Below are 19957 nucleotides of genomic sequence, written 5' to 3' on the forward strand. Positions count from 1 at the left end.
GCGGGCCCCCTCCCAGCTCCTCCCCGCCCTCCCCTCCCCCCGCTGCGGGCGGCGCGCAGGCGCGTTGGCGCGCGGGGCGGAGCATGCGCGGGCCGCTTAAACAGGGGCGGGGGCGGCGCCGCCGTCGTCCAGTCCGAGCGCGTCTCCGCAACTGTCTCCTCGTGGTGCGACCCTCGAGCCTCGCACTCGGCGTGGCGGCGGCGGCGGCGACTGGAGGGAGCAGAAGCGGGCGGGCGGCGGGCTCCATGGAGAGCGGCGGACGCCGGAGCAGAGGCGGCGCTTCCTCCCCGGCACCCGGGCTCCAGTGACCCGCGCTCGCGCCTCGCCCCGCGTCGGAGCGGCCGCCGGCCCCGGGGCCGACCAGCTTCGCCGCCTGCTCACCCCGCGCCGCCGCCTCGCCGCCCGGCACCCCTGCGCCCGCCTCGCCTCGGCCCCACTCCCCGGCGGGGTGGCGGCGGCCGGGCCCCCGCCGCGGCGCCTGGAGGAGCAGCGGCCGCCAGAACCCGCCTCTATGATGAAGTTCAAGCCCAACCAGACGCGGACCTACGACCGCGAGGGCTTCAAGAAGCGGGCGGCGTGCCTGTGCTTCCGGAGCGAGCAGGAGGATGAGGTGAGGCGGCGCGCACCGCCCGCGGGCGCCGGCGGGAGGGCTGCCCGGCCGTCCCCTCGCTCCATCTGTCTGGCTGCGGGGCCGGGGGGGATTAGCCCCCCTTCCGGCCTCCGGCCTCCCCCCTCCCTCCCTCCTTCCTTCCTTTCTCCGGGCCGATAGCGGAGACAAAGGGGCTCGCCCGGCCCAACCTCCTCCGCTGGGACGGGGTCGCCCCGGAGGCCGAGCCGCCCTGGCCCCGGGAGCCCCGCCGCGGTCCCCGCCTCGCCAGCCAGGCACCATCTTAACGTGCGAACCGGGCGTGCAGCCCGATGAGTCTCGAGTGCTCATGGAGGGAGTGGAAATGGCGTGAGTGTTGCCGCTCCAGCCTGCCTTCTGCCCCTGACGTGTTCCTTCGATATTACAGCAGTTTGCGGTTTCGGATGACATCGAGGCTGGTGTGTGGCACAGCCTGACAGACCCCTAAAAGCCCATTCGGTCTGGTTCTGTGAGTCTCACTTTTAAGTGGCTCGTTGAACTCGTGTGCACTTGTCATAATTACACTTGATTTTTTTTAAGTCTCCTTTTAAAGTTATCTGGTTGCAGGAAAATGATTAATGGAATAACGCCAATAGGGAAATGGACTAGAGGTGTGCAAAGTTGCCATTTTCCAGACCGTCTCTGGCTCCGGGCATAGTCATCAAAGCTTTTTTACTCTGCTGTGTTTGGTTTGACATCTGGAGAGGAGCTGTCTTTCTTGTCCTAAAGAGTAAGCAGTCAGTCTATAATTTGTCCAGCTGCGTTGGGTTGATAGCGAGGTTCTTGAGTTTTTCCCTCTTGGGCAGTTCTTACTCGTTTCAGCTACATCTCCTTAATTTAAAAATGGCTCACTGCTTTGAATTTGCTAAGGGCAATAATATTTTGCTTAGGGCAAGAATTTTTTTAGCATTTCCAATCTAAAATGATTAGGGGAAGGGGGTGGGGGGGAGGAATAGCATTCTAAGTTCTGCTCAGAATGTGCACAATAAAATACCAGGCTAAGCTGGAGATGGGAATCTAATGGCTTCCTTATTGCTAGTCCCTGTAGTTAGGCGGAGTATGACATTGTGTACACCCAGTTCTTAGCCTGTTAACAAAAATCAAAGTGCTTCAAAATGGCTCTCTTCCAAGTTTTGTTTTGTCTTTTTTTTTTTTTAAAAAAAAGAAAGCAAGCTTTTTAGTGATACCAGTGCTCAGTTGTGGGATCTTTAAGTGTTAAGCTACATTTTCAGAATAAATTGGTCTGGGTCTTGAGCTGGGCCTACTTAGGAGAGCTGGAAAGTAAAAGGGGGAAGGTGTTTAACAAAATCAAGCATGAAATGTATTCTATTAAAAAAGATAAAAGATTGGGGGGGGGGGGGAAAGATAAAAGATTGGAAAGTCCTTGAGGGAAGGACCACATGAGGATAAAACATAATAGCCCAAAGTAATCAAAATAGGTTAAGGATCTTGTCTGATCTGCTCACTATTGTGTAGTCACATTATTAGTTGAGTGGTTATAATGTTGGAGGCATTGCCTAAAGACTTTTAACTTTGTTACATTTAACCCGCTTAGTGTTGGATTATAGGTGAAAAAACAGTTGCAGAGCCTAAGTATTGACTAATTAAGAAGAGGTAGAGTCAGATCACTGGTCCCAGCTCATAGCAATTGGGTGGGTGCACACTATCTGCTGAATGAGTGAGATTTTGTGAGGCTGAGCTTGGAGGTTTTCCTGAAAGTAGTGACTTTGAAGTCTTATCATAACCCGAACTTGGAATCCAGGTTTTGTAAAACACAAGCTCTAGGAGAAAAATGGGAAATGGGAGGAAATTGAAATGGTCTGTAGTGTGTGAATGGGTAAAGCAAAGTCTGAGAACTTCAGAATAAGCAGGGTCTTTTTGTGATGGGGAATTATTTTTATTGTAATAAATGCTAAATTACTAGCCTCTATTTGAGTCAAGAGATTGGTGTCATTAGATAAAATGAAGTGTAAAGAGCAAAATTTGGAGAATGTATTAGATAAATCCATTATATAAAGCTTTGTAAATTTGATCATTTCTGAGTTGAGAAGCCAAATGAATCACTTTGTTAGAGAACATGCTTCGAAGGAAGGATTTCTGTAGTTGTGTACAGTTGGGGGATCCTTCTGTAATACAATATTTATAGAATGAACCCTCTTAGTTACCTTTCCTGGACATCTTGGTGCTTTGCTATGAATTTTTCCCATTCTGTTGAAATTACATTTCTAGTTTCCCAAGACTAGAGTAAAAGCCAGCCTGAACTCACCTCTCTTTAGCTAATAGATGAGATTTCGTTTCCCCCTACTCTGGGTTAAAAACACCTAAATCCTGGATGGGAGATTTAAATGTATGCTGTATTTTATGATGAGATGTTTACAGAGTGTAAATTAAAATAGTAATTGCTGTTTGACCCCAAAAAACTATGCAGTGCAATCATATGGTTGTCCCTATACTGAAGGAGTTCTCAAGTAGCCCTTACTTTTGAACAGGTTGTTGTGGGAAAGAAGGTTGTTCTAACAGATCAGTCTTATTTAGGGTGGTTTTATGTTTGTTCATTTTATGTTTTTCTGCTTTGTGAACTAAGTTATAAACATTACATTTTTAAAGGGAGAAATTAGGCAGCAGAAGTAATTTATCAAGGTCACAGAAGCTGGCAGATCATTTTGACCCCAGGTTCTTCTAAATCTATGTACATTTGATCATTTCCCTTCAGCTAGTTACTTCTGTGTGGAATCACCCTAAGTTTTGGCAGTTGGGGTTCTGGACAAGCCCACAAGTACATGTCCCATAGTGTAGTTGAGATACTGTTCTTTTGTGAATACATTCACAAAATGTAAAAAAAAAAAAAAAAAAAAAAAAAAAAAAGGATTCCTTTGAAGATACTGTATTTACATGTTTGATAGTTTTAAAAGGGATGCAAAGATCAAGTGTCTGATCCTAAGGACATAGTCTATAGCATGAGGTTAGATAAATGACTGATAAAAGGGGAGGGTGGGTGGTAGGGTGCCAGCAGCTACTCCAGGGTTAAGTGTGAGTCATTTGGAGTTGTATTGCAGCTAGTGGGTAAGGAAGAACCAAGCATCGCAGAGCAAGACTTGGGTGTTGCTGTGGTCTGGTTGGACTACAGTTTAAGACAGCATAGGACAAATAGTTGAAAAACAGAGCACCTTAAAAGTAAGAATATCTGAAGAATATCTAGGTAAGAAAAGAACTTTCTGTTTCAAACAAGTAACATTGAGCTTTTAGATCACATGTGTCAAACACAAGGCCCGCGGGCCAAATCCGTCCCCCCAGGCCTTGCAATGTGGCCCTCACCGCGCTGTCATCACTGCACTCCGCTGCGTTTCCATCACAATGACAGTTTATGACTGTTCAGTGAACCATTCGGCCTGCGATTTAGGCTGGATTTTAGATTTTGGCCCCTTCTCTGATTGAGTTCGACACCCCTGTTTTAGATATATTAAAGGTTGAGAATGATCTGGCAGCAAAATAGGATAGAGTGCTAAAGGGAGAAATGACTTTATTCTGGGTGGGATCCAGGCACAGTTGTGAGTGGAAAACATTGAGAAAATAGTCTTAAGAACTGGCTTCTTTTAAAGAGAGGGCAATTTATTGTTAGGAGCGGGCAGAGCTGAGAGAGGGTGAATGCACAGCTACTTCCCCCATGCCCCAGAGACACTCATTGTACCAGTACTTCCACAGAGGAGAGAGAGAGACTCACCTGCCTCCTGGGCTGGCTTCCATTTTTTTTTTACCGCTCTCAATAGCTTTTAAGCTCCCTAAACCAGGGGCAATATCTTCCAGGATCCTGAATGTATATATCCCAAAATGACTGAGTTCTATGAAATCATACACTGAAACTAAGTCTTATGGGGAAAGTAGAGTCTAAAACCTATACAACTCTAAAGCCAGAACTCTAATAAATAAAAACAATTATAATAAGAAATATTAGTGCAGTTAAGTCTTTACTAGCATTTTTACGTGTAGAATCTTCAGGTGGTCCACCTTTTTCAGAGGTATATTCTGGGACTCATACTTTCTCAGAGATTTAAGTCTTTGAAGATACCTGATTCAAATGGAGACCACTTCATCAAAATGAAATAAAGACCCAAAAGTAGCATTTTCTAAACACAGGGAAATGTCACTGCCTTCTATGCCTGCAGATAGCAGGTGAAACATAAAGGGCAATTTGGAGCCACTGGCTGGAGAGGACTAGTTATCCCATGTACCTCCAGCCTCTGGAGGCATAACTGAATTGCATAGAATTTGAACTGCAATTTTAGTTTATACGCTCTTATTTTTTAATCCAAACCCGAGGTTATTTTTTCCATTGATTTTTAGAGAGAATGGGAGAGAGGCGGTGGGGGCCGGCGTGGAGAAAACATCTGTGAGAGAGACACATCGATTGGTTGCCTCTCACACATGTTCTGATGGGGGCTGGGGTTCTAATCTATAACTGAAGTATGTGGGAATCTGAACCCTTGACCCTTTGGTCCTTGGGCCAACCCTCCAACCACTGAGCCAAAGGGGAGTTTGCATGCTCTACTTAACATCTCCCCAATGAGAAGGATTTGTTGGGCAGTATAAGGCACAGATTCAAAAATATAGATCATTTTCATTCACAGACTCAGGGCTGTTTCCAAGTTGACCGCTGTCACTACTTAAAATGAGAAATAATTCTATTCCAATTGTTTAAAACATTAACATCTAAAAAAAAGACAAACGTGATAAATGACTTTTCAACAGTGCCAGGTAAGTGGTGTTTTATTCTGATAATCATCAATATATGCAGAGCCGAAACCAGTTTGTCTCAGTGGATAGAGCATTGGTCTGCAGACTGAAAGATCCCAGGTTCAATTCAGGTCAAGGGCATGTATCTTGATTGCGGGCACATCCCCAGTGGGAGGTGTGCAGGAGGCAGCTAATCGATGTTTCTAACTCTCTATCCCTCTCTCTTTCTCTCTGTAAAAAAAAGAAAATAAAATGTTTTTTTTAAATACATGCAAAGAGGGGTAAAGGCTATTAGTGTAGTAGGAAGAATGCTTGTATGGAGGTGGTTAGACTGGATCAAAGAGGAAGAATGTCTTCACTTTTCACCACTCTACCATCATTGGCTTTAAACTTTGAGTGCGATTCAAGTCTAATTCTGTAGTCTGGTGGGTTGGCAAGCCTCTTTTTTTTATAAACTTTTCTCTGGTCTTGGCTCTGGCTTATCCAGAACATTGAATGCCTACTTTCATCTGTCTTCTTGTCACTAAAGTGACAAATTGTCATTATTTTGGCTATACAAAGTGTAATACACCTAGAAAGATAGTTGAAAAGAAATTTAAAACCAATGAATTACCATGTATGGTTCTGTTATCTGTTGATGTATCCTTACTGAATAAGCTTTTATAGCCTTTGTTTCTTTACTAATGCCATTTTCAGAGCGTTAGATAGCAAGCTAATGCTATGTTATAGATTCTATCGTGTTTCTCCGAAAATAAGACATCCTCCGAAAATAAGACCTACTTACAGGTTTCCTTCTGAGTGAAATATAAGGCACCCCCCCCCCCCGAAAATAAGGCCCCCGCTAGGCTAAACATGAGAGATTTGGTCCACTGATTCTGAAAGAAATGGAGTCACAAGAAATTCACCAGGAAATCAGGGATTGGATTGTTATGATGTTCCAGAAGATGATGACATGATTGTCATTGAATAAATGAGTAAATTCTCGATACTATAGGATTGACAGTTTGTCTGGTTTGTGTTGACAACTACCGTACTACCATACCGCATACAGGTAATAAATGTCCTTTATTTTCATTTAACAATAAATGTGTACCGTATTCTTCTTCATGGAAAAATAAGACATCCCCTGAAAATAAGACCTAGCACATCTTTGGGAGCAAAAATTAATATAAGACACTGTCTTATTTTTGGGGAAACGGGGTAGTAGATTGAGGCTATTCTAGAAAGTTTAGATGGCTTTGGGGGAGAGACTATTGAATAATAATATTTTGGGATATAGTTCTATAGGTATAGGTTCTTCCAGTGCATTGGAGGGTGGTGGTTTTTTGTTTTTGTTTTTTTCCATTAAATACATTTTTATTGATTTCAGAGAGGAAGGGCAAAGGGGCTTAGAAACAACATTGATGAAAGAGAATCATTGATCGGCTGCCTCCTGCATGCCCCACACTAGCCCACAACCTGAGAATTGTGACCTTTTGGTTCATAGGTCAACGTTCAGTCCCTGAGCCACACTGGCCAGGTGTGCTAGAAAGGTTTTAATTGTCCTTGACTTTGCCTATGCTGCTCAGATTGATTTCTTCTGCCCTGGCAAACCCATGCCGTAGTTCTATCTACTCTTGTCTATGGAGTATATCCCTCAGTTCTTGCTCTTGCATTACCACCCTCCCCTTACTCTCCTCTGCTCTACAAAACAATTGTGGCCCTGACCGCATTTGAACTCCCCAGTACAGAAGATGAGTAGGCAAGTACTTAATGAAACATTCTGGTTTTCAAATCTGTACCATCACCAAAGACTCTTTAGCAAATCTCTTAAGCTGGTAATTCAGACATTGATCATTTATGTACACAGGTATTATAATTTTAAATTGATCATTTTTTAATTAAAACTTTTTAAAAATGTATTGTGTTTTTTTTAAAGAGAGGGAGAGGGATAGAGAGAAACATCTATGAGAAACATTGATCACCTGCCTCCTGCACACCCCTTACTGGGGATGTGCCAGCAACCAAAGTAGGTCTAGTAATAATTAATGTCGTTTTCTAATACTTTTTTAAAATCAAATTTATTTAAACAATACAACAAAATTTAATCAACAATATAGTTGCCGTTGTTTTCTACTACTTGTGCCCAACGCTCAGGAAGCATTTTAATCCCTCTGTGGTAAAATTATTGTGATTTTGATGCAAAAAATTCGGTCAATGCATTTTTGAGGCATTCTTCATTATTAAATTTTTTTCCAAGAAGAAAGTTTTGCAAAGAACGAAACAAATGGTAATCGGAAGGGGCAATATCAGGAGAATATGCAGGTTGAGGGAGAACTTCCCATTCCAACTGGCGCAGTTTTTCAGCAGTGATTCTTGCAGTATGCGGTCGTGCGTTATCGTGGTGAAGAATTACGCCCTTCCGATTAATTAGCGCGGGTTCTTTTTCTCTTAAAGCTTGGGCTAACCTTTCCAATTGGGCACTATACACTGCACTTGTAATGGTTTGGTTAGATGGTAAAAGTTCGTAATGAAGAATTCCTTTAAAATTCCACCAAACACACAACATCACTTTTTTTGCATGCAAGTCAGGTTTTGGCGTGGGCTGCGGAGCCTCATTTTGGTCCAACCATTGAGGCCGCCTTTTCAAATTAACATACAGTACCCATTGTTCATCTCCGGTAACAATTTGCTCTAAAAACGGCAAACGGTTTTGACGAGAGAGGAGCGAACTGCAAATTGTGACTCTTTGATTACGGTTGTTGTCAGTCAACTCATGAGGAACCCATTTTCCAAACTTTTGGACTTTGCCAAGTGCACGCAATTGATTGGAAATTGTTTTTTGTGAACAATTTAAAGTTGTTGCAAGCTCTTGTTGGGTAATTTGAGGATTTTGCACCAAAAGAGCTTGAAGAGCTTCTTGATCAAAATTGGACACACGGCCTCGACCACTCTTGTCATCTAACGAAAAATTTCCCTTGCGAAATTTCTCAAACCAACGCTGGCATTTTCTGGCGCTAACTGCATCTTGACCAAGAGCACTACAGATGTTTTTTGCAGCCTCACTTGCTTTTCTTCCTAATTGGAACTCGTAAAGCATGCAGTGCCGAATATGCTCTTCATCCACCATCTTCTTAGCCCTAGTTTTGCAACAAAAACCAAACCAGACACAAACTTTTTCAAGCAAAAGTTGTTAACTGCACTTCACACGTTCTGTAGATACCACGTGTTTGAAGGTTATGTCAATACAAGTCAATGCCAAGCAAAATTTTAAACGAATGTTGAAAAACGACATTAATTATTACTAGACCCTTGACCAGAATCAAACCTGGGACCCTTCAGGCCGACGCTCTATCCACTGAGCCAAACCAGTTAAGGCATGATTTTTTTTTTTTTTGAAAGCTGATTTTAAGTTAATAGTTTGATTCAATTTAATCATTTTTGGAATGTCAGTGCACAATAAGTTCTTGGTTTTAGCTAAATCATTTGTCCAAAACATATATTGGCCTGTTTTCTTGAGGCTTTCTAAACGGTAATTTATGAAGGGAGATGTTGAGCCATACAGGTTCACTGACTTTGGAAGAGAAGTTTAGTCATATTAATGATGTCCTATAGATAAAGATTTGGTATTAAATTGGAAGCTTAAGTGTTAGTTTCAGAAAAGCAGATGCAGACTATACTAATGGGGTTTTCCTACATTTTTAATCTTATGTAATTTAGCTTTTATCTTGGACAAATCCTATATAATGAAAGCCTAATATGCTAAGTGTCCAACCATTTGATCTTTTGACCAGTCGCTATGACGCTCACTGACCACAAGGGGGCAGATGCTCCAACCTGTAGGTTAGCTTGCTGCTTGGGTCTGGCTGAAAGGACTGGACAAGATGGGTCTGGACACACCCTGGAGCCCTCCTGTGGATCCTCCTCCCCAGCCCCGATCATGCTCCCATGGAGTCCTTTCGCCTGGCCTACGCCCTCTCCCAATCTGAGTCCCCTCAGGGGATGTCTGCAGGCCAGGCAGAGGGATTCCACTAGTGTACACTGGGCCTCGAGTGAGAATATGACAGCCATTGGCATAGATATATGACACTGAATTTTATGTTTTTAGGACTCAAACATGAATATCTATGGTTTTGAAACCATCTATTTACTAATGAAGATGAACTTTTCTGGTGGCTAGCCACCTGTACAATTTTGTTCCATTATGAAGGTAATTAAGGAAGTTGCTTAGACAGCATAGAATTGTGTAGTAAGAATTTCATCCAGGCAATAGAAAGCAGATTATCCCTAACCCAGCAGAGGAAAAGAGGTCTCCAACTCTGCAGTCAGAACCAGTAGTTACCATTTATTTTTATTTTTTTGCAAGATATAATGCTTGTGTGTACCTTAAACATTTTTTTAAAACATTTTTTTTAAATATATTTTATTGATTTTCTACAGAGAGTAAGGGAGAGGGATAGAGAGTTAGAAATGTTGAGAGAGAAACATCGACCAGCTGCCTCCTGCACACCCCCCCGCCAGGGATGTTCCCGCAACCAATGTGCATGCCCTTGCCCGGAATCGAACCTGGGACCTTTCAGTCCGCAGACCAAGGCTCTATCCACTGAGCCAAACCGGTTTCGGCAACATTTTTGTTTTAACTTAAAAACTTACATTCATTTGCCAGTCTTGATAATGGGGTGAAAGCCTTTTTTGTTGTTGTTAATCTTCACCTGAGGATATTTTTGCATTGATTTTTAGAGTGTGGAAAGGAGAAGGAGGGAAACATTGACTTGTTGCCTCCCTCATTCGTAGGGGGAAAAGCCTGCAATCAAAGGATGTGCCCTTGACCAAAATCCAAACCTGTGACCCTTCAGTCTGCAGGCCAATGTGCTATTCACTGAGCCAAACTGGCTAGGGGTAGGGCTAGCGCCAGACCCTTTGAATACCATAGGTTCTTGCTCGATTTGCTTATTCTGGTTCTTTAATTCCAATTTTGATTTGTAAGCCCTATTTACTAATACTTAAGAAAGCTTAGCCTGGCCGGTGTGGCTCAGTGGTTAAGTGTTGACTTATGAACAAGGAGGTCACAGTTTGATTCTTCGTCTGGGTACATGTCTGGTTTCAGGTCTATCCCCAGTGGGGGGTGTGCAGGAGGCAGTCAGTGATTTGCTCTCATCCTTGTTTCTTTCTCTCCCTCTCCCTTTCTCTATGAGATAAATTTTGTTTTAATGATTTTTTTTGTTGTTTTAAGAAAGCTAACATTTAAGACATTTCATTTTATTTCACCAAAATTGCTGTATTTGGATATGGTGGTATCCTCAATGTCAGCCAATAGTATTTTCTGTTTTAGCTAAGGCTTTGGTCACTGTTCTGCGGTGATGGTGTGTCCATCAGCAAAGTTGTCTGCTTTTTTCAAATTGAAGTTATGTGCCTGAATTCGTATTACCATATCTTCTACTTCAACATTTTAGAGGTTTTAGGGGAAAGCTGGCAGTTGCCGAACTACTGTCAGCCTGGAACTTTACAGTTGGGGCAGGTTGAGTTGCTGGCCACTTACTCAAGTAGGAGGTGAATATTGTGCTGTGAACTCCTCAGGCCATCAGTTCCTCTGGTGAGGGAGGGAGCTGGGCAGAGAGAACAACTGGCACGCATGTCAAAAAATCAGGACCTACACAGGGGATTAAACTTTGCTCTAAATTGATTTATCTTGTGAGAACTGTTTATATTTACTTGAAGGCAATATACTAAGGTAATTTTCAGGTCAGTTAAGACATCTGTTATCTTAATAAACGTCATTTGGTTATCAGACTTTTTTTTTTTTGACGGGTGAATTTCAACCTAACTTAGCTCACAAATTTTTCATTTATAAGATGTATATGTAATAATACTTGTTTCAGGTACTACAAACCTGAAAATTTTAAAAATAGTGAGCCTCTAAGATACATTGTGATAATGGCTGTTGTGTGTTTTTTTTAAGTGTTTGAACATCTCAAGTTTAATGATGTTCTTGACTGGAGTCCACAGACTTTTCCTGTAAAGGGCCAGATAATATTTTCGGCTTTGTGGGCCATATAATCTCTGTCACTAATACTCAAGTCAAGTTGTAGCACAAAAACATTCACAAATAATATGTAAATTATGAATGACTGGATTCTCATAAGATTTTACTTATGAATATTTGAAATTTGAATTTCATATGATTTAAAAATGTAAAAATCATTTGTAGTTCACAGACTGTATAAGAACAGGCAGTAGGCCATAGCTTGACAACCCTTTGCTAGATCATAAATTAAAACTGCCTGTTATCAAATGGAGCAACTTTTTCTAACATATATATTTAGAATATGAAGGGGGGGCTCTGTCTAATCTTAAGAAAAAAAAGCCTAAAAGGTAGTAAGAATTCTTTATGTACCCAGCATTGGCTTTACATTAATTTCCATATTCCTTTCTCACAGCATCTGTTATCTTATGAATATTCTTACATTTTATAGATGAAAGAATAGGGTGACCTGCCTATGGTTTACATATCCTTACATTTGGAAAAATAGTAAGATAATGTAACTGAAGAATAATGAATCTGACCATAAGGCTCAGGGTGTAGAGCCCTGGTGCTAAAATACTAAATCTCTTGCTTTTATCCTTTGTTGATAAAAATTAGAGTTTTACTAACTGAATCTAACAGCTTACATGATTTAACTAGGTAAGAATTATTTAGTGGTAAGATCTTGTTATTGTTGGATTCTGAATTCAGAGATGGTGTTTACAAAGACTGTCAACTGCTTTTTTGTGCTATAATGTGTTCTAATAATTTTAATGAAATTTAAAAGTAGGTTAGTCTAGGAGAGACTTACAATCTATAAGGATTTAGAATGTTGCTTATATATGGTTATGGTGGTTCTTTCAGGTGCTGTTGGTGAGCAGCAGTCGGTACCCAGACCAATGGATTGTACCAGGAGGAGGAATGGAGCCCGAGGAGGAGCCTGGCGGTGCTGCCGTGAGGGAGGTTTATGAAGAGGTGAGGTGAACAATAATTTGTATTTTCTCTTCACATAAACTGTATTTTGGGGTTTTACAGACAGCCTTCTGGTTCACAAACAAGGGACTTGTTACATACACTAAGGAGAAGTCAAGAAGGCAGGTCACATAGGTGATTTTTTTATTGTTGTTGTTGTTGCCTAGTTTAATGTTTTAAAGCATGTGGCTATATCTAGCATTTTGCTAAGCATATATATTTTTCTACCTGGTAAAATAGAGCTAACATCAATCTGGAACATGGAATTGCATAATAATAAGTCTGATCAGTGATCAATATATAACACGATGGCCTTGCCCAGAGCAAAGTTAGTATTACACTGAGCAAAAACAAAGAGATGTTGATCATATGCTATGATTCTTTTTCAAGTAAATAAGTAACATTTTTTTATTTTACTTGTTTTGTCTGAAAGTTCAATAAAGCAAAACAAAATAGTGCATGACCTGCTTGCCGTCTTACACGTGATGATATATAATACCACTTGCTTTTACTCACAAGCAAAACAGCATAGAAATGCCACAAAAAGTTATTGAACAGCAGTTAAGAGTATAAATGGGAAAGTAATGCTAAAGCTTTCATTGTGCCTTGGTGTATAGTTGGAGGTTTCATAGAAATGGGTCTTGAAGGATTAGTGGCTTCCTAAGGGAAGAACACATTTGAGATAGAGAAGCATGTACCAGTCTGTTAGTTCACACTGACATTCCAGTCACTCCTGGGAACCGTAATAAGGACTCTGCCTGTAGAAGGAATTGTACCTCCTGAGGTGTGTTACTAAAGGAAGATTGGGCTAAATTTAAGAAGGGGAAGGAGTATTTATCAGTTCACAGAGAAAAGTCTGTTTTCATTCAGGAAGTTTGTCCAAAATTTGTAAGGAGTTAATATTTGGTCAGCTCTTGCCATCTCTTATTTAATAAGTGGCAATATGTCTGATCAACAGAAAGTTGCATATAGAGCAAATGAATGTATTGTAGCAAACCACAGGTCGTGAATCTCAGCACATCCAAAAAGTTACAGAAGGATGCTTAGTGTGGAAAGGGCTAATGTGTGTAGTTTTAAAAGTTGAAAGTAATTTTCATATCAATTTTGTTATAAAAGGTAACATTTTTACATTTCATCTTTTTTCAATAGGCTGGAGTCAAAGGAAAATTGGGCAGACTCCTAGGCATATTTGAGGTGAGTTACAAAAGTAATCCTGGGGCCATGGCTGGTGTGGCTCAGTTGGCTGGAGTGTCCTCTTGTGCATCAAAAGGTGGAGGGTTTGATTCCCAGTCAGGGGACACCCAGATTGCGGGTTTGATCCCTGGTTGGGGCACATGTGGGAAGGAAGCAATCACTGTTTCTCTATTACATAGATCCCTCCCTCCCTCCCTTCTCTCTCTCTCTCTCTCTTTCTCAAAAAAAAAAAAAAAAATCCTTTGTTTGCTGGTAAGAGAATTAATAATTTCTTCCTTTAAAACTGTCAGTAGGAAAGTAAGTCATAAACATTAGGAGGGAGGGAAGTAAAAACTACTTAACTTGCCGGTACTGTTAGTTATATACAGCATATTATGACAATACAATGGAATTGATGGAGAAACACTTATCTCTTGGTTCACTGGATACTGTTTAGGTATAGATTTTTTCAGGAGGTACAGTATCACCTAAGGGCTTAAATCTCTTATGAAGAATGTCTGGAAATGTATCCTTACCATCAGCATATAACATTAGATGATATACAGAATGACCATCCTGTGTGAGAATACATAGAACAGGTGCTAAAAGCATAAAATTCTCATCTATATAATCCTTTATTACTGAATGCGGAATGGAATTTATGGGGAGGGAATTTGGAAGTGGTAGTCTGTGGAAAGTAGGGGGAAATGTGGTCAAGTCATGAGGCCCACGCTATTCTCAAATAGATATTCACCCATGATTCAAGCCTAGATAGATGGTATACCAGATACAATTTGATTGTTTCCCCCAAGACACTATTTAAGGGTAGCTCAGTCCTTTTGATAGAATCATAAAATTTATTTGTGAGCCTTCTTATAGGAATTTAGAAAAAATTCTGATTGTACAGTAGTTGGTAGAATTGCTTCCCAAAATATAGTAATTGTTGAGTAAAGTTCCATCATGTTGATCAGTGTCACCCCAACCAATTTAATATCAAAAAGAGTAAAGTTCTTAAGATAATGTTCAAACTTTCCCAGAATTCAGCACTTGCTTTGCACAGTTAAATAGCACTTTCTCCTGGTTAAACTAAAAAACATACTGAGTTTTTCTATAATTCTGAATAGCCATAGTATAAAGAGCACATTTGTCAATATGCTGACAAGATTTTTAAACCTTCTCACATTACGTTTCATTTTATTTTTATTTCTTTTTTTTTTTTTTGTTAATCCTCACCCGAGGATATTTTTCCATTGACTTTTAGAGTGGAAGGAAGAGGAAGAGACAGAAACATCCATGTGAGAGAGACACATGGATTTGGTTGCCCCCTGCACGTACCCCAACCATGGCTGGGAAACCTGCAACCAAAGGCTAATGCTCTATCCACTAAGCCAAACTGGCTAGGGTGAAAACTTCTCACATATAAACAAATGTTTATATAACATGGAAAGGTAAATGGTATTAAATGCTTTTACTGTTTTATTAAATACAATTTAAAATTTATAGAATTTGAACAGAAAATGATAATCAGTATCCTTTCCCCTTAGGAAATATAACAAAATTAGAATGGCCTTACTCATTCATCCTGGTGACTTCAATAAATTTGTGATCATAGCATAATAAAGATACTGATTTGCCAGGCACAGAGTTAACAAGTTCTTAATAAAGAATAGTAATGTTTGTGAGAGATGCCTCTACTTTATTGTTGTTCTTATTCTTTTTCAAAGACAAAATACATTGTTTGATTACTCGGGTTATTTGTGGTAGAAAAAATTAGGGCAATTATCTCTAGTCTTAGTCCGTACCAAACAAGGCTAACTTTAGTTAAGATGAATGTGAGCCCCTTTGTCTTAAGGCCAACTTGTGTTTAATTTTGAACCTAGAGACAAGACTAGGTGGCAGTTTTAATATGGGAAAAGTTGGTTGAATATAGGACTAAAAATAATGTTCCATGATTGGGTTGACCCAGGTATTCTCAACCTTGGCTGTGTATAGTTCATCTGGAAGCTTTTAAATACCTAGGCCTGATTCAAACTAACTAAATTGGTGTCTCAACCCATTTGCCCTGGGTGATATAATGGGCGACCAAGATTGAGAAGCCTAGACTAAGTTTGCAGAGCTGTGCATTTTGTGTGTCTTGTAAACCTCTGAAGGGAATGCTCTGAACTAACAGGACATACTGCTCTACAGGTCGTGAGGGAAGTAGTTTTCTGTGCTGTGGAAAGGCTATCAGTATTAGCCTCATGGAATAGAACCTTAAAAAATGATAGGAATGTAGTTCTTTTAATTACTTACCTGACAGAAGTCATAGTGCTAAAAGTTTAGTACTGGGAGCTAATTTCACCCCTTTAATGTTTTGTCTTACATAAACTCACTTCTGTGCTGGATTATACAACTGAGTATACTTGCCCATGTTGGTGAATAGGCTATGCTAATCAGCAGTGTGCTACAACTGATTGTTTTCCCCTTAAAAGTATGTACATGACTAGTTCCTGTAGATTAAAATGCTTTTCTTTTTACATTCAAGCAGAACCAAGACCGAAAGCACAGAACATATGTCTACGTTCTTACTGTCACTGAAATATTAGAAGATTGGGAAGATTCTGTTAATATAGGTAAGTTTCCTTTTCCTTTTGCTATCAGAATTCTCTTAATTCAAATACTGCATACATGCCCAAGCTGGTTTGAGCCTGGGCCTGCGTACTGAAAGGTCCCAGGTTCTATTCTAGTGAAGTGCATATTGCCTGGGTTGTGGGCTCTATCCCCAGTAGGGGCATGCAGAAGGCAGCCAATCAATTGATATTTCTCTCTCCCCCCCTTCCCTTCACCTCCCTCCCTCCCCCTTCCCCACTTCATCTCTCTCCTTCCCTCTTTGAAATCAATAAAAAAATATTTTTTTAAAAAAATTCTGCATACTTATGTCCAATTTTCATCTTAAGTTATTTTTTGTTACCTTTCTTTTAGGTAACCAAATATTGAAGGGAAGATCAATATTTGAATTATTTAAAAACTCTTCAACATACTGTTGTCTAAGCCATTCCAAAAAAATAGTCATTTGTGAAGGAAGAGTGAGGAACATTATTTACAGGGTATGGCTTACTTTTTAAATTTGACTTTATTGTATAGTAACCAATGTCATTACTGTTTTCTAGGAAGGAAGAGAGAGTGGTTCAAAGTAGAAGATGCTATCAAAGTTCTCCAATGTCATAAGCCTGTACATGCAGAGTATCTGGAAAAACTGAAGCTGGGTTGTTCTCCATCCAATGGAAATTCCACAGTCCCTTCTCTTCCAGATAATAACACCTTGTTTGTAACTGCTGCACAGACCCCTGGCTTGCCATCTACTATAAGATAGAATGTGCAACCTCATGGGGAGAGGCTTCTCCATTTTCCTTGGCAAACATCTGAATGACGCTTGCAAACTGTCTGAATTTGCCATACAAGGTTTTCAAACAATTTGCATGTTTTTCAGATGCTTTGTATCTTTTTTTTAATAGTGTAAAATATTTTAATAAGCCAAAGCCACGTGGAGTTTTTTTTGTTTGTTTGTTTTTTAGATGCCTTAACTGTGCCCGGACCCTCCCACCCTCTGTGTTATTTTGGTTGTCATTTTTGTTTTTCCAGTTTTTCTTCCATTTGATGTCAGTCAGTGGTTTCTGTCAGATCACCTTACTTGTGGGTATGTTTTACCCCCCCCAATTTGTTTTCTCATTCACAGCATTAATGTATTCAACAAATCCTTCTGTTGTGGGAATTTGCAAAAATAATTCTTGATATTAAAACTTTTTCATAGTATCAATTTTAATTCATAAATTTCATATTTGGAATATTTCTTTATGGCCCAATATTTTGACAAAGGACTTAATTTGCTATTTTCAGGAATTTGCCAACTAATTTGTTTCCATTCTTACAACTGATATTATGTCGCTAACATTGCTCAATAGCCCTTTAACACAAAATTTTAACTATTAGAGTTGGCAATTTTTAGAGAGGTATTGTAAGCAAAACACATGTAGCAAATACTTCATCTTATCATGAAATCTGGATTTATGGCATTTGAGTTAGCACACCCAATTGCCAATTCCTTTTATCCATAATCTCTTTACACCAAATATCTGAGAACTAAATTTCCCTCAATGTAAATTGCTTTTTAAAAATATATTTTCAGTTTTTGAATTTAGTGACACCTCTTCAAACTTGGTCACCGATAACCAATCCTCCTAGGTTTGGAATCTATAACCTCAAATGCCAGTCAGTGATGACGGCTTCACAATTAAAATTGCCTTCTTGCTGTTCAGCTGTTACAGACTTAGGTTGTTAGGGTACCTTTAGAATGTCTAATCTTTTATAGGTTGTCAAGAGGTACTATTTATCATATCACATACTTTTGGGGCACTGGAACATACCAGAACTAAAAATTACTGTGTCTTATATTTGTCTTTATATATTAAAATCAAGAATCCTATCTAAAATATATAGGTACCTTTTCTGAAACTTATTTCCCCCAAACAGGCCAGGAATAAAACCTTTGAATAAGATGTGGGGTAGGGGATGAAGGCAAGATCATTCTGTATGTAGACATTAGCCTTTTGTAAATATTGTAACTGGTGAATATAAAGTAGAAAATAAGTATAGTTATACATTTGTCCTACAAATTATTAACCTTAAAAAATATAATTGCTGCTAAAAATAGAGTGCTGTTACACTTGAGGAAAATTGGTGCCACTTTATAAAATGAGATCTTGTGCCATAAATGCAGATGAACTAGATATAAACATTAGTTCACAAATTAATGCTGTCAAAGGAATGAGTAAATTAACCATTGACACTTCATTCTAAATTATGTGGTGTGGTCAAACACAATCATCCAGAATGTTTGTTTTTCTTTGTACAGAGGTTATGTATTCTGGGAGTTTAAATTCCACAGATTGACACTTTCTATCAATCTTAAATGGACTAAGATTTCTAAGATATTTGTTCTCAGTAATCTCTGAAGTTTCTTTAAATTACAGACTTAACACAGCAGAGAAACTGGATTGTTTTTGTATATAGGAATGTGTTCACCTGAAATGCTGTCACAGTGCTTGTGGGGAGGGGGAGTGGGTATCTTGTATATGACATTCTGAGAGTTAACAATGCATGAAATTATTTTATAAACTCTTAGACTATGTATTTGACCTGTAAAATATGTACAGTATTAATGTCAGCCATCTCTTAAAAGTGAGCCTATAAATATTGTTGTATAATTTCTTTGGTCAGAAACATTTGGATGAAGTAGTGCCACTCGAGTCAGGATTTCTTCAGTGCCATTTAGCAAACCAGCTATCTTTAGTCTATGCAACTACAATAGTAAAATTGAATGATACAACAGAAGATTTATAGTTTTCATGCTTTAAATTTCATGAGGGGTTCTTGGCTATTCTAGAACCCTTAAAGGAAGGGTTCTAGCAAAATTAAAGGAAGGGCCCTCAGGATTTATTTCTGTTCAGAGAAAAAGCCTACGTTTTCAGGCTCAACAGTTGAATCTACTATGGATAACAAAGTGTCTACTTATCTCAACCCTCTAAAGGAAGTGTGGGATTGTCATTTGTACTTTCTGTGGGGTACTTGGATAAAATTGGACAGCGACAGCTAAAATTTTCAGTCCCATGTGCCTCCTAATTAAAATAAGTTTGTAAAGTGACTTGCAGACACAAAGTAGCAACTAGCCTGCATGTTGTTGGTTTTTTGGTTTTTGTTACAGGTGAAATTTTCCAACCAGACAGCTATTCAATTTTCCGGTGTTGACCACACAGTTGTATAAAGAAACAAAACTGAAGGGGGGTGATTGTTGAATACACTTGAATTGCTTTGCATGGTCTCATTGAGATAATTGGTGTAAGAATCTTGACTTTTTTTATATATATATATTTGGAAACATCAAATAAAAATGGAAATAAAGCATCTTTTTTTTTTTTTTTTTAAATATAAGACCAAGAAAAAACTTCGTCTTGCACCCCACAGTAACATTACTTTTCTCCCACTGATGGTCATATATGTTCTCAGGAATACACTTCCCCTTTATGATTAACTGGGTTATAAAAGGAGCTGGTCACCAATAAAATGTTGCCATTACTCTCCCAATAGATATTTCCCATCTTACACAATAGCCCTATGGCTGTCTTATAGCACTGTTCCCCTGCCCTAACCGGGTTCTGCTATAATTATTTAAATGATTTTCAGGAGCTCTTGATGTACTCTGTATTTTGCACTCATAACACTCAGAAGTGTTACAGATGCTTTCTACACAATACCATCATTTTAATTTTACTGTTTAAATGGGAAGCTGGCTACAGGTTCCCTGCCAGCCATATTTCCTCAACCAAAACCAACTTTAGAGTCCTTACATAAAAGTTCTACTCAAGTCTCGTTTAAATTATAGGAAAGGAGCCCAGCTGGTGTGGCTAAGTGGTTGAGCA

The 19957-nt window shown here is 39.7% G+C and overlaps 1 protein-coding gene across 5 annotated transcripts; it reads left to right on the plus strand.

Moving 5' to 3' along the window:
• Positions 1 to 110: 110 nt before the first annotated feature.
• NUDT4 (nudix hydrolase 4) lies at positions 111 to 19455 on the plus strand. 5 transcript variants are annotated; one of them, XM_036458680.2, is made up of 5 exons: positions 114 to 610; positions 12222 to 12332; positions 13479 to 13523; positions 16027 to 16114; positions 16652 to 19455. In XM_036458680.2, exons 1-5 carry the CDS (start codon positions 512 to 514, stop codon positions 16852 to 16854), a joined length of 546 nt encoding a protein of 181 aa, XP_036314573.1. In that variant the 5' UTR covers positions 114 to 511; the 3' UTR covers positions 16855 to 19455. The 5 variants fall into 5 exon arrangements, with proteins under 5 accessions (XP_036314575.1, XP_036314573.1, XP_036314574.1 ...); XM_036458681.2 differs by having other exon boundaries at positions 115 to 610; positions 16030 to 16114; XM_036458684.2 differs by lacking the exon at positions 114 to 610 and adding an exon at positions 1224 to 1355.
• The last annotated feature ends 502 nt before the right edge of the window (positions 19456 to 19957 follow it).

This window comes from Pipistrellus kuhlii, unplaced genomic scaffold (genome assembly GCF_014108245.1).
Source record: "Pipistrellus kuhlii isolate mPipKuh1 unplaced genomic scaffold, mPipKuh1.p scaffold_m20_p_3, whole genome shotgun sequence".
Lineage (NCBI taxonomy): Eukaryota > Metazoa > Chordata > Mammalia > Chiroptera > Vespertilionidae > Pipistrellus > Pipistrellus kuhlii.